The sequence below is a fragment of the Pongo pygmaeus genome, chromosome 6 (assembly GCF_028885625.2).
Source record: "Pongo pygmaeus isolate AG05252 chromosome 6, NHGRI_mPonPyg2-v2.0_pri, whole genome shotgun sequence".
In the NCBI taxonomy this organism is placed as follows: domain Eukaryota; kingdom Metazoa; phylum Chordata; class Mammalia; order Primates; family Hominidae; genus Pongo; species Pongo pygmaeus.
In genome coordinates, this window is record NC_072379.2 from 137,451,619 (window position 1) to 137,469,461 (window position 17,843).

The window sequence follows — 17,843 nt, forward strand, 5'->3', positions numbered from 1 at the left end:
AAGAATGTATATTCTGTTGATTTGGGGTAGAGAGTTCTGTAGATGTCTCTTAGGTCTGCTTGGTGCAAAGCTGAGTTCAAGTCTTGGATATCCTTGTTAACCTTCTGTCTCATTGATCTGTCTAATGTTGACAGTGGGGTGTTAAAGTCTCCCATTATTATTGTGTGGGAGTCTAAGTCTCTTTGTAGGTCTCTAAGGACTTGCTATATGAATCTGGGTGCTCCTGTATTGGGTGCGTATATATTTAGGTTAGTTAGCTCTTCTTGTTGAATTGATCCCTTTACCATTATGTATTGGCCTTCTTTGTCTCCTTTGATCTTTGTTGGTTTAAAGTCTGTTTTATCAGAGACTAGGATTGCAACCTCTGCTATTTTTGCTTTCCATTTGCTTGGTAGATCTTCCTTCATCCCTTTATTTTGAGCCTATGTGTGTCTGTGCATGTGAGATGGGTCTCCCGAATATAGCACACTGATGGGTCTTGACTCTTGATCCAATTTGCCAGTCTTTGTCTTTTAATTGGGGCATTTAGCCCATTTACATTTAAGGTTAATATTGTTATGTGTGAATTTGATCCTGTCATTATGATGTTAGCTGGTTATTTTGCCCATTAGTTGATGCAGTTTCTTCCTAGCATCGATGATCTTTACAATTTGGCATGTTTTTGCAGTGGCTGGTACTGGTTGTTCCTTTCCATGTTTAGTGCTTCCTTTAGGAGCTCTTGTAAGGCAGGCCTGGTGGTGACAAAAATCTCTCAGCATTTTCTTGTCTATAAAGGATTTTATTTCTCCTTCACTTATGAAGCTTGGTTTGACTGGATGTGAAATTCTGGGTTGAAAATTCTTTTCTTTAAGAGTGTTGAATATTGGCCCCCACTCTCTTGGCTTGTAGAGTTTCTCCCAAGAGATCCACTGTTAGTCTGATGGGCTTCCCTTTGTGGGTAGGTAACCTGACCTTTCTTTCTGGCCGCCCTTAACGTTTTTTCCTTCATTTCAACCTTGGTGAATCTGACAATTATGTGTCTTGGGGTTGCCCTTCTCAAGGAGTATCTTTGTGGTGTTCTCTGTATTTCCTGAATTTGAATGTTGGCCTGCCTTGCTAGGTTGGGGAAGTTCTCCTGGATAATATCCCGAAGAGTGTTTTCCAGCTTGGTTCCATTGTCCCTGTCACTTTCAGGTACACCGATCAGATGTAGATTTGGTCTTTTCACATAGTCCCTTATTTCTTGGAGGCTTTGTTCATTTCTTTTTACTCTTTTTTCTCTAAACTTCTCTTCTCGCTTCATTTCATTCATTTGATCTTCAATCACTGATACCCTGTCTTCCACTTGATCGTATTGGCTACTGAAGCTTGTGCATGCATCACCTAGTTCTCATGCCATGGTTTTCAGCTCCATAGGTCGTTTAAGGTCTTCTCTACACTGTTTATGCTCGTTAGCCATTCGTCTAATCTTTTTTCAAGGTTTTTAGCTTCCTTGTGATGGGTTTGAACATCCTCCTTTAGTTCGAAAAAGTTTGTTATTACCAACCTTCTGATGCCTACTTCTGTCAACTCGTCAAAGTCATTCTCCGTCCAGCTTTGTTCCGTTGCTGGCGAGGAGCTGTGATCTTTTGGAGAAGAGGCGCTCTGGGTTTTAGAATTTTCAGCTTTTCTCTGAGCAGAACTTCTTTACCCGTTAAGCAAGAACTCCTCCCTATTGCCCCTTCCTCCTAGCCCCTGGTAACCTCTTTTCTGCTTTCACAAATAGAACTTTTTATTTGCCACAATTAGAAAACAGATTATTGGACTGTGGTTCATATCCAACAGCTCATTCAACATTAGCACGTATCTCATCCCCAGTTGCTTTTCCAGAACTGCTACCTTCACTATGAAGCTCCATGAGTTTTTCCAGTTCAAACCTGGGCTTCTTCAGCATTTTTACTTTTCTACTGAAAACATCATGGAGAGGAGAAATAGATTGGCCAGCCTTTTCTATGTCTTTTCTAGTGCTATCCGGAATCAATGTATTGACCACATCTTTCAAGTCATTTGTCTGTACCTCTCAGGTCATGATTTCCAGCATCTTCTGGATTTGGCAGACCTGTTGGTGCAGAGCATAAGAGATCTTCCATATCTGATTGTTGGTTTTTTTAGTAAAACCAATACAGAACAAATGAAACAAGTAATCATAAGTAGTAGTCTTGATGTCAACATGAGCTTCAGTCATGGTTTGCCATTTTTTCACCCTGGAACACATTTTGTCCTGGAGTAAGACCCATGCCATGGAAGTTAAGTCAGGCAGTTTTTGCCCTGAACATCTTTGGTAATCAGTTTGAATTTTCTAAATGCAACTTCATCATTCTGCACGTCAACAAGACTCACTGCAAACACATAACCCTTGAGACCATCAGATGCAATTTTTGTTCCTTTGTTGTGGTGACTAGTGTCTTTCTGATATTTCTTGGACATAGCAGGAGCTTTCACATCATACCGATCTTTCTAAGAAAATGGATCAACTACCTCCTTGGCTCCCTTTGCTGCCTTTCATAAGGCGCTTGTTCTTGACAACTGCTATCGTGCTGCTCCTCTTTCCTTCTGTCCTTGTGAGTTTGCCTATTCTAGAACCTCTTAAAAATAGAATTATACAATATTTGTCCTTTTCTGGTCTGACTTATTTCCTTTAGCATAGTATTTTCAAGTTTTATCCATAGCGTAGCATATATCAGACTTCACTTCTTATGGGTGAATAATACTCCATTGTAAGGGTATAGCACATTTTATTTACACATTGATCTTTTAGTGGATATTTAGGCTGCCCACTCTTTAGCTCTTATGAATAATACTGCTGTGAACATTGGTGTCCAAGTATCTGTTAGTCCCTGTTTTCAGTTCTTTTTGGGTGTATAGGAGTAGAATGGCTGTTAGCTTTTTGGTGAACTGTACCAAACTCTTACCACAGCAGCTCCACCATTTTGCATCGTGTCAGCAGTGCACAAGAGTTATAATTTCTCCACATCTTGGACAACATGTATTTTTCCTTTTATTTATTTAATTTTTTGGATGAGAGCCATCGCTAGTGGGTGTGAAGTGGTAATCTCATTGTGGTTTTGATTTGCATATCCCAAATGCTGTTGAAAATCATTTCATGTGCTTGTTGGTTGCTGGGTTTTTTTGATAATCTTTGGAGAAATGTCAGATAGGCACAGCGGCTCAACACTTATAATCCCAGCTATTTGGGAGTCTGCGGTGGGAGGATCACTTGAGCCCGGGAGTTCAAGACCAGACTGAGCAACAAAGGGAGACCCTGTCTCTACAACAATATAAGTAAAAAAATTTAGCCAGGCATGGTGGTACATGACTGTAGTCCCAGCTACTCAGGAGGCTGAGGCAGGAGGAACACTTGAGCCTAGGAGGTGGAGGCTGCAGTGAGCTGTGATTGTATCACTGTCCTCTAGCCTGGGCAACAGGATAATACTCTGTCTCCAAAAAAAAAAAAAAGAAAATAAATGTCTATTCAAGTTCTTTACCTATTTTTGAATTTTTGTTGTAAAAGTTTATATATTCTGGATACCAAGCACTTACAAGATACATGATGTGCAAATATTTTCTCCCATTCTGTGGGTTGTCTTTTTACTGTTTTGATAATGTCCTTTGATGTACTGTAGTTTTAATTTTGGTGAAGGGGACATCCTGCAAAGTAGCAGAGTAGGAATTTCTAGGAGTTAATCCGTACATTGAAACAACCAGTAAACTGGAAAAAATGACCAGAATCAACTTTCAGTCTGTGGTGCCAGGGGAGTGCTTGATGAAGGGAGAGGCTACTGCTCTTGCAGAATAGTTTGGGGAAAGTCTCAAATGGACTGTGCCAGCCATCAACAAGCAAAAATAAGCCATCCCTTAGACGTTGGAAAATTATAGTTGTAAAGTTACCGCAGTAACAATATCTGAGTTTATCCTGCTTGGAGCTTATTGAGCATCTTACATGCATGGATTCATGTTCTTCATCAAATTTAGGAAGTTTTTAGGTATTAATTATTCCATATGTTTTTTGCCTCTTTCTCTTCTAGGACTTGGTCAATGGTGTTCCACAGGTGCCTTAGGTTCTGTTAATTTTTTCTGTATTTTTTCATTTTAATCTTCAGACTGGATAATTTCAATTATTTTATCTTCAGGTTTGCTGTTTCTTCTTCCTGCTCAAATCTGCCATTGTACTGCTGTATGAATTTTTCGTCTTAGCTCTTGGGCTTTTCAGCTTCAGAATTTCTTTTTGGTTCTTTTCTATAATGTGTGTCTCTTTACTGACATTCCCTGTTTGTTCATATACTCTTCTGATATTCTTTAGCTCTTTGTGCATAGTTTCTTTTATCTCACTGAGCATATTTGAGACAGTTGATTTAACATCTTTGACTAGTAGTTTTACTGTCTGGGCTGTCCCAGGGATAGTTTTCTGTCAAATTATTTTTTTCCTATGAACCAGCTATGTGCTTTCTATGATATATAATTTGTTTGTTGAGAACCAAATAGTTTAAGTATTATAATGTGTTGGTAACTCTGGAAAACAGATTCTCCTTCTACTCAGGGATTTATTTTGTTGTTTGTTGAGGTCTGAAGTTGTCTATTAGTATAGTGACTTTTCCAAGCGATTTTTGGGAAGTCTTTGTTCCTTGTTATGTGTGTTACTGAAGTTTCTGTCCCATTATCTCTGTATCTGCTTGCAGCGTCTCGTATTTTAAGATGTCTAGATTTTTAAAAAATAGTGTGCATTCCTTTTTAAGTGTTCTGATAGATGTCATCAGAGAAGCCGCCGTAAGCCTAAGGGGGTCAAATATAGCCAACCATCTCTGCTGATCCTCAGGGAACTGCCATACCAATTAAATCACACCCCAGCATTTTAGAGCACAAAGTCTTTACTGTTCACTATAGCAACAGTGAGCCATTCTAGGAACACTGTCCCCATGTTGCAACAGGACTATGGAATGGGTCATGGTAGCTGGTTTATGCATGCCAGTCTCTTACCAAAGGTAAGACAGTCACCTTGATGATACCAATAACCTTACACAGCTGTCTAAAATAGGTATTATTTCCCAATAGTCTAATTCAAGTCCATCTTCCATTTTTCCCCTTTTCCCAAAAATGCCCTTTATATCTGTTTATTATTGTTGTTGTTGTAGTTATTATTATTATTTTGGAGATGGAGTTTCACTCTTATTGCCCAGGCTGGAGTGCAATGGCGCGATCTCAGCTCACTGGAACCTCTGCCTCCTGGGTTCAAGCGATTATCTCGCCTCAGCCTCCCAAGTAGCCGGGATTACAGGCGCCTGCCATCATGCCCAGCTAATTTTTATATTTTTAGTAGAGACAAGGTTTCACCATGTTGGCCAGTCTGGTCTCAAACTCCTGACCTCAGGTGATCTGTCCACCTCCACCTCCCAAAGTGCTGGGATTACAGGCGTGAGCCACTGCGCCTGGTGTTATTATTTTTAAAATAGAGACAGGGTCTCACTGTGTTGCCCAGGCTGCTCTTGAACAGCTGGCCTCGAGTGACCCTCCCGCCTTGACCTCCCAAAGTATTAGGATTACAGGCATGAGCCACCACACCTGGCCATGTTTCTCTTAGTCTGGAATTACTTCTGTAATTAATATGAATGGTGGCTCATGCCTGTAATCCCAGCACTTTGGGAGGTTGAGGCAGGAGGACCGCTTGATGGCAAGAGTTCAAAACCAGCCTGGGCAACATAGCAAGACCCCTTCTGTGTTTTAAAAAAGAAAAAAAGATGAAACAACAACAAAAAGAAAGATGTTAAACCTTACAATAAGGAGTGTGTCAACTAAAACTATACCAATATAGCTATTTTTCACCTATCAGGCAAAAATCCAGATGTTTGTTAATATATTCTTTGAGACTTTGAGAAACTGGATATTGTTATACATTTCCAACAAGAGTATATTTGGTTGTTTCTAACAAAATTGCAGGTTTTTTTATCCTTTGACCCACAAACCCACTTCTAGGAATTTATTTTAAGGGTACATCTGCCACTAGTAAAGTGACATGTAGACAGAGTTATTCATTGAGTCATCATTGTAATAGCAAAAGATGGGAAATAAGCTGTAAAAAAGACTGGTTGAGGTACATACCATGTGGGGAAAAAAAGAATGCAGGTAGTATTCACTGTTATGGAGTGATCACCAGGATGTATTGTTAAGTGAAAACAACAACAACAACAACAACAACAACAACAACAACAACAACAAAAAGATGCAGTACAATGTTTTTTGCAAAAAGAACTTCTAGGAAAAAGGAAAAAGAAATATTCGCATACCAGAAAACACGGCTTAATAAAAATGATTATTTATAGGGAAGGTGAAGTAGGGCAAATGGAATTGAGTGATAAAGATGGAAGAGAAATTTGCTACACTTTTTAATAAGTTTTTGACTTTTGAACCGATGTAAATGTTTTACATATTCAAAAATAAGTGTATATCTAAACTAAAAGTAAACTCTAAAAGTAGTGAACCTACAAAATGTATCGAACTGGCAACATAGCAGCATATTGTGGGATTTTATTATTGATTCTGACAGTCTGTTTCAACTAATGCATCTTAGTCTTTAACAATATTTCTGCTGGATTTAGGATTCTGGTTAGGCAATTTTTGCACTTGGAAGACAGCCTTACGTTGTAGCTGACAAAAGTAGGCTAACAGGCCTACTTTTGTCTTTTTTCATGATAATTCATCCTTTTTTCTTTGTATTTAAGGCTTCTCTTTGTCTTTGATTTCTGCAGTTTTAGGATGGTATATTTATTTTCTTTATCTTTTTTTTTTATAGGGATGGGATCTTATTGTTTTGCCCAGGCTAGTCTCAAACTCCTGGCCTCAAGCAATCCTCCTGCTTCAGCCTCCCAAAATGTTGGGATTACAGGTGTGAGCCACCATGTCCAGTCTAGTGTGATGTATTTAGATGTTAGTTTCTTTTTATTCTACTTGAGAGTCATTAGACTTGGGAAACTTGTAGGCTCTGTTACTTCACTTCTACAAAATTCTTGCCCATTTTATTTTCTCTCAGTCCATCCTTTTGAGACTCTGATTAAATACTTGTTATATAATCTATATGTATATGTGTTTCTGGACTCTATTCTGTTTCATTGTTTGTATTTCTCTCCTTTCTCGAATACCACTCTGATTACTGTAGCTCTATCCATAGTAACTCTTGAAATCAAGTAGCATAAGTCCTCCAAATTTGGTATTTTTTGAATTGTTATTGCTATTCTCTGTCTTTTGCATTTTCATTAAATTTTAGGATCAGTTTGTCAGTTACTACAAAATTATCCCCTGCTGGGATTTTAATTGGGATTGCATTGAATCTTTAGATCAGTTTGGAGACATGGAAAATCTCAACTGTATTGAGTCTACCAATCTAATAATGTTTTTAATGTCTCTATTTAGGTCTCCTTTAATCTTCGTTTTGTGGTTTTTACTATACATGTCCTGCATATCTTTGGTTAATATTACCCCTATTTCATGTAGCTTTTTTTGGGAATGCTTTAGGATTTTTTGCATATACAATCATATCACCTGTGAATATAGTTACTTCTTCCTTTCCAATCTGGATTTATTTATTTTTTATAGTGTCTTTTTGCACTCACTAAAACAGTTCTGAATAGAAGTGCTAAGAGTGGACATCCTTGCCTTCTTCCCAGTGACAGCAGAAAGGATTCTGTATTTCATCGTTAAATATATATTAGCTATAGGTTTTTCAGAGATGGTCTTTATCAGGTTGAAGAAGTTTCCATCTGTTCTTAGGTTCTTGAAAGTTTGTTATGGATAGGTGAATTTTTCAGATTTTTTTTCCCCTTTTTTTATTGTATTTTCTTTAGTAAAGATGAGATCTCACTATGTGGCCTAGGCTGGTCTTGAACTCCAGGCCTGTAGTGATCCTCCTGCCTCAGCCTCGCAAAGCACTGGGATTTCAGGCATGAGCCTCTGTGCCCAGCCAAAATTTTTCAGATTTTTTTTTCCAGATATATTGAGATGATCAAATAAGGTTTTTCTCCCTTATTTTGTTAACATAATGAATTATTTGAATGCTCAACCAACCTTGTATTTCAGGAATAAACCCTGCTTAATCATGATGTATATGTATTTTTATGTATTTCTGGGTTTGATTTTCTAGTGTTCTGTTAATCGTTTTTTGTTACTTTTTGTTTATGAGAGAGATTGTTCTGTAATTTTCTTTTCTTGTAATGACTGTCCGATTTTAGTATCAGGGTAATACTGGCCTCATAAAATAAGGTTGGAATTATTTCTTTTCTGAAAGAGTTTGCTTAGGGATGGTCTTATCTTTTTTAAATATTGAATAGAATTCACCAGTGGAGCCCTTTGGGTCTAGACTTTTCTTCGTGGGAAGGTTTTTTGTTTGGTTGGTTTGGTTTGGATCTTTTTTGTAGAGAAGGAGTTTCACCTTGTTCCCCAGGCTGGTCTTGAAATCCTGGGCTCAAGCAATCCTCCCATCTTGGCCTTCCAAAGTGCCAGTATTACAGGTATGAGCCACCGCGCCTGGCCGATGGGAAGGTTTTCAATTATAATTTCATTTTTTTTTTTTTTTTTTTTTTTTTGAGAAAGAGTCTCGCTCTGTCTCCCAGTCTGGAGGGCAGTAGCTTGATCTTGGCTCACTGCAGCCTCCACCTGCTGGGTTCAATCTCCCTGCCTCAGCCTCCCAAGTAGCTAGGATTTAGGCACCTACCACCACGTACAGCTAATTTTTGTATTTTTAATAGAGACAGGGTTTCACCATGTTGGCCAGGCTGGTCTCAAACTCCTGACCTCAGGTGATCCGTCCGCCTCGGCCTCTCAAAGTGCTAGGATTACAAGTGTGAATCACCGCGCCCAGCCTGTTGTTGGTTTTTGAGACAGGGTCTGGCTCTGTCACCCAGGCTGGAGTGCAGTGGTGCAATCTCAGCTCACTGCAACCTGTGCCTCCTGGGCTTAAGCCATCCTCCCACCTCAGCCTCCCAAGTAGCTGGGACTATAGGCACACGCCACCATACCTGGCTAATTTTTTATTTTTATTTGTAGAGATGGGGTTTCACCATGTTGTCCATGCTGGTCTTGAACTTCTGAGCTCAAGTGATCCGCCTACCTCGGCTGTCCAAAGTGCTGGGATTACAGGCATGAGCCTCCGTGCCTGACCCTGTGTGGTTTTTATTTTTCTTTTTACTTATTTATTTTTTGAGACAGGGTCTCACTCTGTCACCTAGGCTAGGGTGCAGTGTCGCCATCTCAGCTCACTGCAACCTCTGCCTCCCAGGCTCAAGCCATCCTCCCACTTCAGCCTCTTGATCCTGTCATTCAACTCACTTGAGTAACTGGGACCACAATCACATGCCACCACTCCTGGCTAATTTTTGTTTTTATTTTATTTTTTATGTTTTTTTGAGACAGAGTCTTGCTCTGTTGCCCAGGTTGGAGTGCAGTGGTGCGATCTTGGCTTACTGCAGCCTCTCCCTCCTGGGTTCAAGCGATCCTCCTGCCTCAGCCTCCTGAGTAGCTGGGATTACAGGCGCCTGCCATCACGCCAGGTTAATTTTTGTATTTTTAGTAGAGACAGGGTTTCACCATGTTGGCCAGGCTGGTCTTGAGCTCTTGAGCTCAAGTGATCCTCCCACTTTGGCCTCCCAAAGTACTGGGGTTACAGGCATGACCAGTGTGCCTGGCCCCCTGTGTGGGTTTAGTTATAAATTTATTTACACGTTTTATTTTCCTGTATATGTTATATCTTGGTGAATATCTCATGCATGCTTAAAGAATGTGCTTTCTGCTCACATTGTTTTTTTTTTTTTTTCTCTTTTTTTTTTTTTCCGAGACGGAGTTTGGCCAGGCCGGAGTGCAGTGGTGTGATCTCAGCTCACTGCAACCTCTGCCTCCTGGGTTCAAGCAGTGCTACCTCCTCCTCCCGAGTAGCTGGGATTATAGGCATGCACTACCATGCTTGGCTAATTTTGTACCTTTAGTAGAGACGGGGTTTCACCATGTTGACCAGGCTGGTCTTCAACTCCTGACCTCAGGTGATCCTCCTGCCTTGGCCTCCCAAAGTGTTGGGATTACAGGTGTGAGCCACCACGCCTGGCCTGCTCACATTGTTTTTTTAAATGTCAGTTGGCTCAGGTTTGATTCTTTTGTTCAAGTCTTCTATATGTTTACTGATTTTTCTGTCTACTGCTCTATTGATTTCTGAGAGGGGAGAGTTGAAATCAACAAATGTAATGTGGATTTGTCTTTTTTAAAAATTTTTTTTAGCTGTATCAATTTCTACATTATATTTTCAGAAGCTCTGTTAATTAGATGCATATGCATTTAGGATTATGTCTTGATGAGTTAACCCCTTTATCATGTTCTCACTTTATCTCTTGTAAATAGTCCTTGTTCTGAAATCTGCTTTGTCTGAGAATATTATTAAGTCCTCCTGGTTTCATATTATGAAGGATGTTCACTGTGTACTGGTTACCATTTTAGCCCACTATATCTTGGGCTGTATTTTTACTACTTGCCTGAGTCCAGTGAGTCAAAACATTTATAAGCACAACAAGTTACGTGAAGTCCAGTTTTATTACCCACAGATGGGCAGCAAGGGACAGGAGAAGCTTAGCATTCATTGCAAATCAGTCCCTCAAGGCTTGGGAAAGCTGCCCAGAGCGGATGGTCTCTTGTCTGTGGATCGCAGCTAAGGGACCCAGGAAAGAAGGTTTATGTCCCAGGAGCAACATGATTCACTGGGCTAAAGCATTGGAGGACATCCTGTTTGAGGGTGGAGGGAATGACAGGAACAGAAACGGAGGCTCTTCCAACCAGCTCCTCCTTGTCTCAGGATGCTTCATTCCCAGCATGTTACACAGTTACACAAAGGTGTGGGGCAGGGCAGGGAACTGGCTTGATTCAAGGTAACCTGGAGCACTGCCCTGTACATATGCTTATTATTTGAATGTGTATCTGTTAGCATTCTGTTTTTTTTGTTTTGTTTTGTTTTCCTTTAACCTCTCTATATATATTTGAAGTAGATTTCTTGTAGATAGCATTTACTTGTTTTTTGTTTTTTTGTTATTTATGTATGTAAGAGTCAATACCATTAGTAGTATTGACAGGACCACGGACGACACTATTTTGCGTTATATATATCCTCTCCCTTGTCTGTCATGGATATTGGAATAAAGTTGCTGGATTGGTGGTGATCCATATCATGATCCTGTCATTTAACTCACTTGTGTTGTGATCTACCGTGTGTAATAAGAGACTTTAAATCCACGTACATCTCTTTTGTGGAGCTAGGCAGTCAAAGAAGTGCGAGCCATTCCTAGCACATAATGTCAAAACATAAGCCCTGCATTATGCTTGGGTTTAGAAACTCAAACTTCACAGAAAGGAGATAACAAATCATATTCACATCTTAAAACCCAAAAGCTTGAAACATTTCATTTGTAGAAAAAAGGAATAAGAGGCCAGGTATGGTGGGTTATGCCTGTAATCCCAGCACTCTGGGAGGCTGAGACAGACGGATTGCTTGAGGCCAGGAGTTTGAGACCATCCTGGACAACATAGTGAAACCCTGTCTCTACTAAAAATACAAAAAAATTAGTGGAGTGTGGTGGCACAGGCCTGTAGTCCCAGATACTCAGGAGGCTGAGGTGGGAGAATCACCTGAGCCCAAGAGATGGAGGCTACAGTGAGCCAAGATCATGCTGCTGCATTCCAGCTTGGGCAACCAGAGTGAGACCTTGTTTCAAAAAAAAAAAAAAAAAAGGAATAAGGCCAGGCACCATGGCTTATGCCTGTAATCCCAGCACTTTGGGAGGCCAAGGCAGGAGGATCCCTTGAGCCCAGGAGTTTGAGAGCAGCCTGGGCAATATAGTGAGACCCAGTCTGTACATTAAAAAAAAATTATCCAGGCATGTTGGTGCAGTTTTGGCAATTTTGTTGTATAAATATCATAGGGTGTACTTACACAAACGTATGTGGTTTAGCCTACTACACACCAAGAGAATATGGTACAGCCTGTTGCTCCTAGGCTATAAATCTGCACAGCATGTTACTGTACTGAATACTGTAGTATTCGTCTGTAACACAATGGTATTTGTATATCTAAACATATCTAAAACCTAGAAAAATACAGTGTAAAAGATAAAAAAAAAAAAAGGTACACCTGTATAAAACAGTTATCATGGTGGTGCTTGCAGGACTGGAATTTGCTCTGGATGAGTCAGGGAGTGAGTGATGAGTGCATATGAAGGAGGCCTAGAACATTATTTACTTTTATATGACTGGCAGCTCAGTAGGCTTGTTTACACCAGCATCACCCTAAACACATGAGTAATGCATTGCACCACAGTATTATCAATATTACCACAGCTTTCGCTAGGTGATAGGAATTTTCCAGCTCCATTTTATTTTTATTTATTTATTTTTTTTGAGATGGAGTCTCACTGTGTCACCCAGGCTGGAGTGCAGTGGTGCGATCTCGGCTCATTGCATCCTCCGCCTCCTGGGGTTCAAGCAATTCTCCTGCCTCAGCCTCCTGAGTAGCTGGGACTACAGGCACATGCCACTGCACCCGGCCAATTTTTGTATTTTTAGTAGAGACGGGGTTTCCCCATGTTGACCAGGCTGGTCTTGAACTCCTGACCTCAAGTGATCTGCCCACCTCGGCTTCCCAAATTGCTAGGATTACAGGTGTGAGCCACCACACCCGGCCTTCAGCTTCATTATAATTTTATGATACCACTGACATATATGCGATCCATTGTTGGCTAAAAAAACATTATGCAGTGGCCAGGCGTGGTGGGTCACGCCTGTAATCCCAGCACTTTGGGAGGCTGAGGTGGACAGATCACGAGGTCAGGAGATCAAGACCATCCTGGCTAACATGGTGAAAACCCATCTCTACTAAAAATACAAAAAATTAGCTGGGTGTGGTGGCACGTACCTATAGTCCCAGCTACTCGGGAGGCTGAGGCAGGAGAATCACTTGAACCAGGGAGGCAGAGGTTGCAGTGAGCCGAGATCATGTCACTACACTCCAGCCTGGGAGACAGGGCAAGACTCCGTCTCAAAAAAACAAAACAAAACAAAAAAACAGTAACAACAACAACAAAAAACCGTCATGCAGCTCATGATTGTATCTACTGTGTAATATGTAGTGCTTTGTTTTTCTAGTACTGAAAAAAAAGGTACATCTGGGGCTTGGGAATGAAGTTCTGGTAGAGATGTAAATTTAGGATTTACTAACATTTGGTTTCATGTTCCTTATTAGGTAGAGGTATATCCATGACTCAGAATTTATTTGTAGCCTTAGAGATCATTCTTTGAGGGAGTCAGTGTAGATGAGATTGTGCTGGTCCTCATCTACCTGATTCAGAAAGAGCCAGCTATTGTCATCTGATTTTAGCTGGACAGTACAGGGCTTACTGCCCAGGTTTACCAGGTACCAGCCTAGGCTAGACCTGTTCTGTGCATTTACTCATGTAAAATCGTTACAACAATCCTGCCTCAGAGTTGTTCTAATGGACCTGGAATATTGAGCACAATAACTAGAACACAGCAAGTTCTCAGTAGGTTAACTATTGTGATGATTATCATGTGTTACTCTTTTACAGAAGATGAAAAAGAGGCTCAAAAAGATTGATTAGGAGTTACAGAGCAATCAATGAAGAGGGCTAATCTAGGTCTTGTACAGTTTTACAGTCCATGCTATATCTCCATTTAAATACTTACATTGTAGAGTGTGCACATGACATGTCATTAGTGGTTGTGTGACCACGGGCCAGTCGTAGCACCCAGTTTCCTCATCTGTAAAATGGGGGTGACACTTAATGTTTTATAAAGAATGTCTAGAGTTCTTAGCCGTGTGAAGCTGGAGGCATAATGAAAATTACGTTTACTCCATCTTCTCTGAAATGCATTGTGACATCTTTCCAGATTTTAAGTATTAATTCTTTGCCAGTACTGTGTGTTTAGATAGATCTTCCAGCTTGAGGCTTGTCTTCTCATTTTGTTCATGGTAATATTTTCACTAGCTGTAGTTCTGTAACAAAGAACTGTAACAAAGATGAATATATTAATCTTTCCCTTATAGCTCTTGCTTTTTGTTTCTTGGTTAAAAATTTATTCCAATAAATTTGTATTCCAAGGTCACAAAGATATTCTCTTACATTTTCTTGTGAAAGTTTTATAGTTGTTAATCTACTCAAAGTAGTTATTTTTTTTAGATCAGATAAAGTAGGGATCTAATTTCATTCCCCACCCCCAGTAGTTGTTGCAGCAACATGAAAAGTTCATCCCTTTTCCCACTGATTTCTGGTGAACATCTGATATATATAAAGTGTACATTTATGTAAGCCTTAAAAAATATCACACCATTTTAATTGTTATAGCTTTATAGTAGGTTTTATTAGTTAGTAGGCATGTCCCCTCAGCTTGTGAAAATTCTGTGGAAATTTCTGTTGGGATTGTTAATAGAGGTGCTTTGAATCTATAGATATGTTTGTGGGAGCATTGGTATCTTCACTATCATCAACATGCTTTCTTCATGATTTAGATATTTTAAAATATTTTAAAATATAGCTTAATATTTTCCTGCACAATGACCTTCACAATCTTTTAAAATTTATTTCTAAGTACTTAATATATTTTTGTTGCTATTGTGAAAAAAATTTTTTTTCATTAAATGTTTGTTGTTTGTTTATACATATGAAATTGGCCTTTGGATTACTTTGTATTTGTTCTTATGCATTTCATTAAAATATATATCTGGGAACCTTATTGCAGTCTTCCATAGTTTATATGGCATCAAGTTTATATTAGAGTTTTTTTTTTTTTTTTAATGCTCTAAGTTTTAGGGTACATGTGCACAACGTGCAGGTTTATTACATATGTATACATGTGCCATGTTGGTGTGCTGCACCCATTAACTGGTCATTTATATTAGAGTTTTAACTTGTTTGTTATTTTTATTTATTGTTTTTACCAAGCACTACGAAAGACCATTCTTTTTTGTTCAAAGGAATACTATTTGCATTTGTTAAAAGGAAATGGTGTTTCACAATCTCTGTGGAGATTTTAAACAAAAGGAGCATGTCTGTGTTCTACTTCCAGAAATCCTAATTTTGCAGGTCTAGAGAAAACCTGAGCTCCTTGTTCTTTTGAAAATCTCCCATATGGTTCTGTACATTTCTGTTGGAAAACCACTGCTAGAGAAGTTGCTAAACAGTAAAAGCATTTAGCTCATGATGATGTGGGGGAAGGGAGGCATTTCATTTAAAATTATGAAGAATTTATTTATCGTTTAATATTTCATGTGTGATGTATAGATAAAATTAGTATATTTACATAGACAATTGTTTTTAAGTGACAGCAGGTATGAATTTAAAAAGAATGGACATTGAAAAAGAACAAAGTCACAGTTTGAATGAGATGTATTGGTTAAGTACTCAGTATGTTTGTATTAAAACTTAGAATATAATTTTGTTTTTCCCAGTTGGAGTCATTCGATGCCCAGTTTGCAGCCAAGAATGTGCAGAGAGACATATCATAGATAACTTTTTTGTGAAGGACACTACTGAGGTTCCCAGCAGTACAGTAGAAAAGTCAAATCAGGTAAGTGTATTACATCTTGAACCTTTTGCCAGCTCTTTTTTTTTGAGACGAAGTCTCACTCTGTTGCCCAGGCTGGAGTTCACAAGTGGCGCAATCTCCGTTCACTGCAAGCTCCTCCCCCCAGGTTAACACCATTCTCCTGCCTCAGCCTCCCAAGTAGCTGGGACTACAGGCGTGTGTCACCACACCCAGCTAGTTTTTTGTATTTTTAGTAGAGATGGGGTTTCACCATGTTAGCCAGGATGGTTTCGATCTCCTGACCTCTTGATCTGCCCACCTCAGCCTCCCAAAGTGCTGGGATTACAGGCGTGAGCCACCGCACCTGGCCTCTTTTTTTTTTTTTTTTTTAAATTGAGATGGGGTCTTGCACTGTTGCCCAGGCTAGAGTACAGTGGTGCGATCTTGGCTCACTTCCATCTCCTCCTGGGTTCGAGTGCTTCTCTCATCTCAGCCTCATGAGTAGCTGGGATTACAGGTGTGCGCCACTATGCCCGGCTAATTTTTGTATTTTTAGTAGACATGGCATTTCACCATGTTGGCCAGGCTGGTCTCAAACTCCTGACCTCGAGTAATCCACCCGCCTCGGCCTCTCAGAGTGTTGGGATTATAGGCGTGAGCCACTGCGGCTGGCCTCTTTTGCCAACTATTGATGAGGCAACCTAAAATGCTGGAGATCTCTAAAATAAAAGAAGCCAAACATTAGATAATTGATCTATAAAATTCTATAACATTTTAAAAGAATATAAAGAATAATGAATAATTCACCTTAAGAAATAAAACAGTGAAACAGTGACAGTCCAGAAGCTCTTGATTGCATACCCACTTTCCAGTCTCCTCCAGAGAAACCATTATTCTGTATTTGACATTATTTCATTTCTTTGTACTTTTACTGTGTATTGACAATGAGATTTTTATTTCAAGCTCAGTTTTTCACTTTTTTTTCTATTTTAATGATAAGCTCTATAATGATACATGTGAAAGACACCATGTCTTTGATTAGTAAGGTTTTTACATTTTTAAGAAAGCCTTCTTTTCTGCATGGTGTTACTTTGAAAGCTTCATTTGTTTTTTGGGGGTTGTTGTTTTTGTTGTTGTTGTTGTTGTTGTTGAGACAGGGTCTCACTCTGTCTCCCAGTCTGGAGTTCAGTGATGTAGTTGTAGCTCACTGCAGTCTCCAACTCCTGGGCTCAGGTGATTCTCCCACCATAGCCTCCTGAGTCACTGGGACTACAGGTTTATGCCACCATGCCCAGCTAACTAAAGGCTCATCTGGTAGCATTGTCCAAGGTGTTGGATTTAGAGATCCAATGGTGTTTTTCTTTTCTTTCTAATTTCTATAACCCACATGTAGAACATCTCTGTTGGCTTCTTAAATCTAGATGTCAAATCTATCATGCATAATCTATAGTACTCCAGTGGGGGTTAGCCATGTTGAGATTAATTCTACAGCTTGTGCTAAGTATAGTGTATTAGTGTACTTCTGGATCTTGATTGATTGATGATTCCTCTAAGCAGTTCCCTTAACTTGGAACAGAAGATCTGGGAAAGAACTAAATCTGGTTAGGGAAAAGCAATTGTTAGCTATGTTTTTCAGGACTCTTTAGTAATCACGTGGTTAATTTCTGTACTTTTTGTTGAATTTTTAGTTTTTTGTTCCTTGGTAGAACTACAGGAATTTAAGGTTCACTTTAAATGAACATAGCTACTACTGACTAAAATACCTGTTTTTGTAGTTTGGAAAGTATCCACAATTCTTCCTGATGTGAACCTTATCAAAGGCCAAAACAGACAGGCTTGCTGTGGGAGATAAACTTTCTAATTGTTTAATTGTGAAACCACACTTAAAGAAACATAATTATTTATGTAGGCTACAGTGTTGAGCACTTAAGTCCTCTGAAAGTTCTCTTCTAAATACAAATGATTTTGTTTCCGTCTTCCATTGCGTCATGTCACTTTGCTTTACATGTGATTATAGCTACCTTAGACATACATTAGTCATATTCATAGTAGTACTTGTGCATGCTCAATCCAGAAAACTCAAAAATACAGTAGCATAAGTAATCCTCAAATGTAAAGTAGCATAAATAAATGTCAATCAGATAGGATATTCCTATGACATAAAATGATGATAATAGGACATGAGAGTTAAAGGGATTCTAATCCAAAGGACAAGTTTAAGAGGCTGCTTTATACCTCCATGTGATCAATTAGTTTTCAGTATGTTTATG

At 39.3% G+C, this 17,843-nt stretch overlaps 1 protein-coding gene and 1 pseudogene across 2 annotated transcripts in view; one reads left to right on the forward strand and one right to left on the reverse strand.

Moving 5' to 3' along the window:
* The window catches only part of TRIM24 (tripartite motif containing 24), a 125,984-nt gene that overhangs the window by 28,786 nt on the left and 79,355 nt on the right, over positions 1-17,843 (forward strand). For both annotated transcript variants that reach the window (XM_054494687.2, XM_054494688.2), the window contains exon 2: positions 15,497-15,615. In XM_054494687.2, coding sequence (XP_054350662.1) covers positions 15,497-15,615 — 119 coding nt within the window. The remainder of the gene's footprint in view (positions 1-15,496; positions 15,616-17,843) is intronic.
* Positions 1,751-2,992, reverse strand: LOC134739911 (small ribosomal subunit protein eS1-like; annotated as a pseudogene).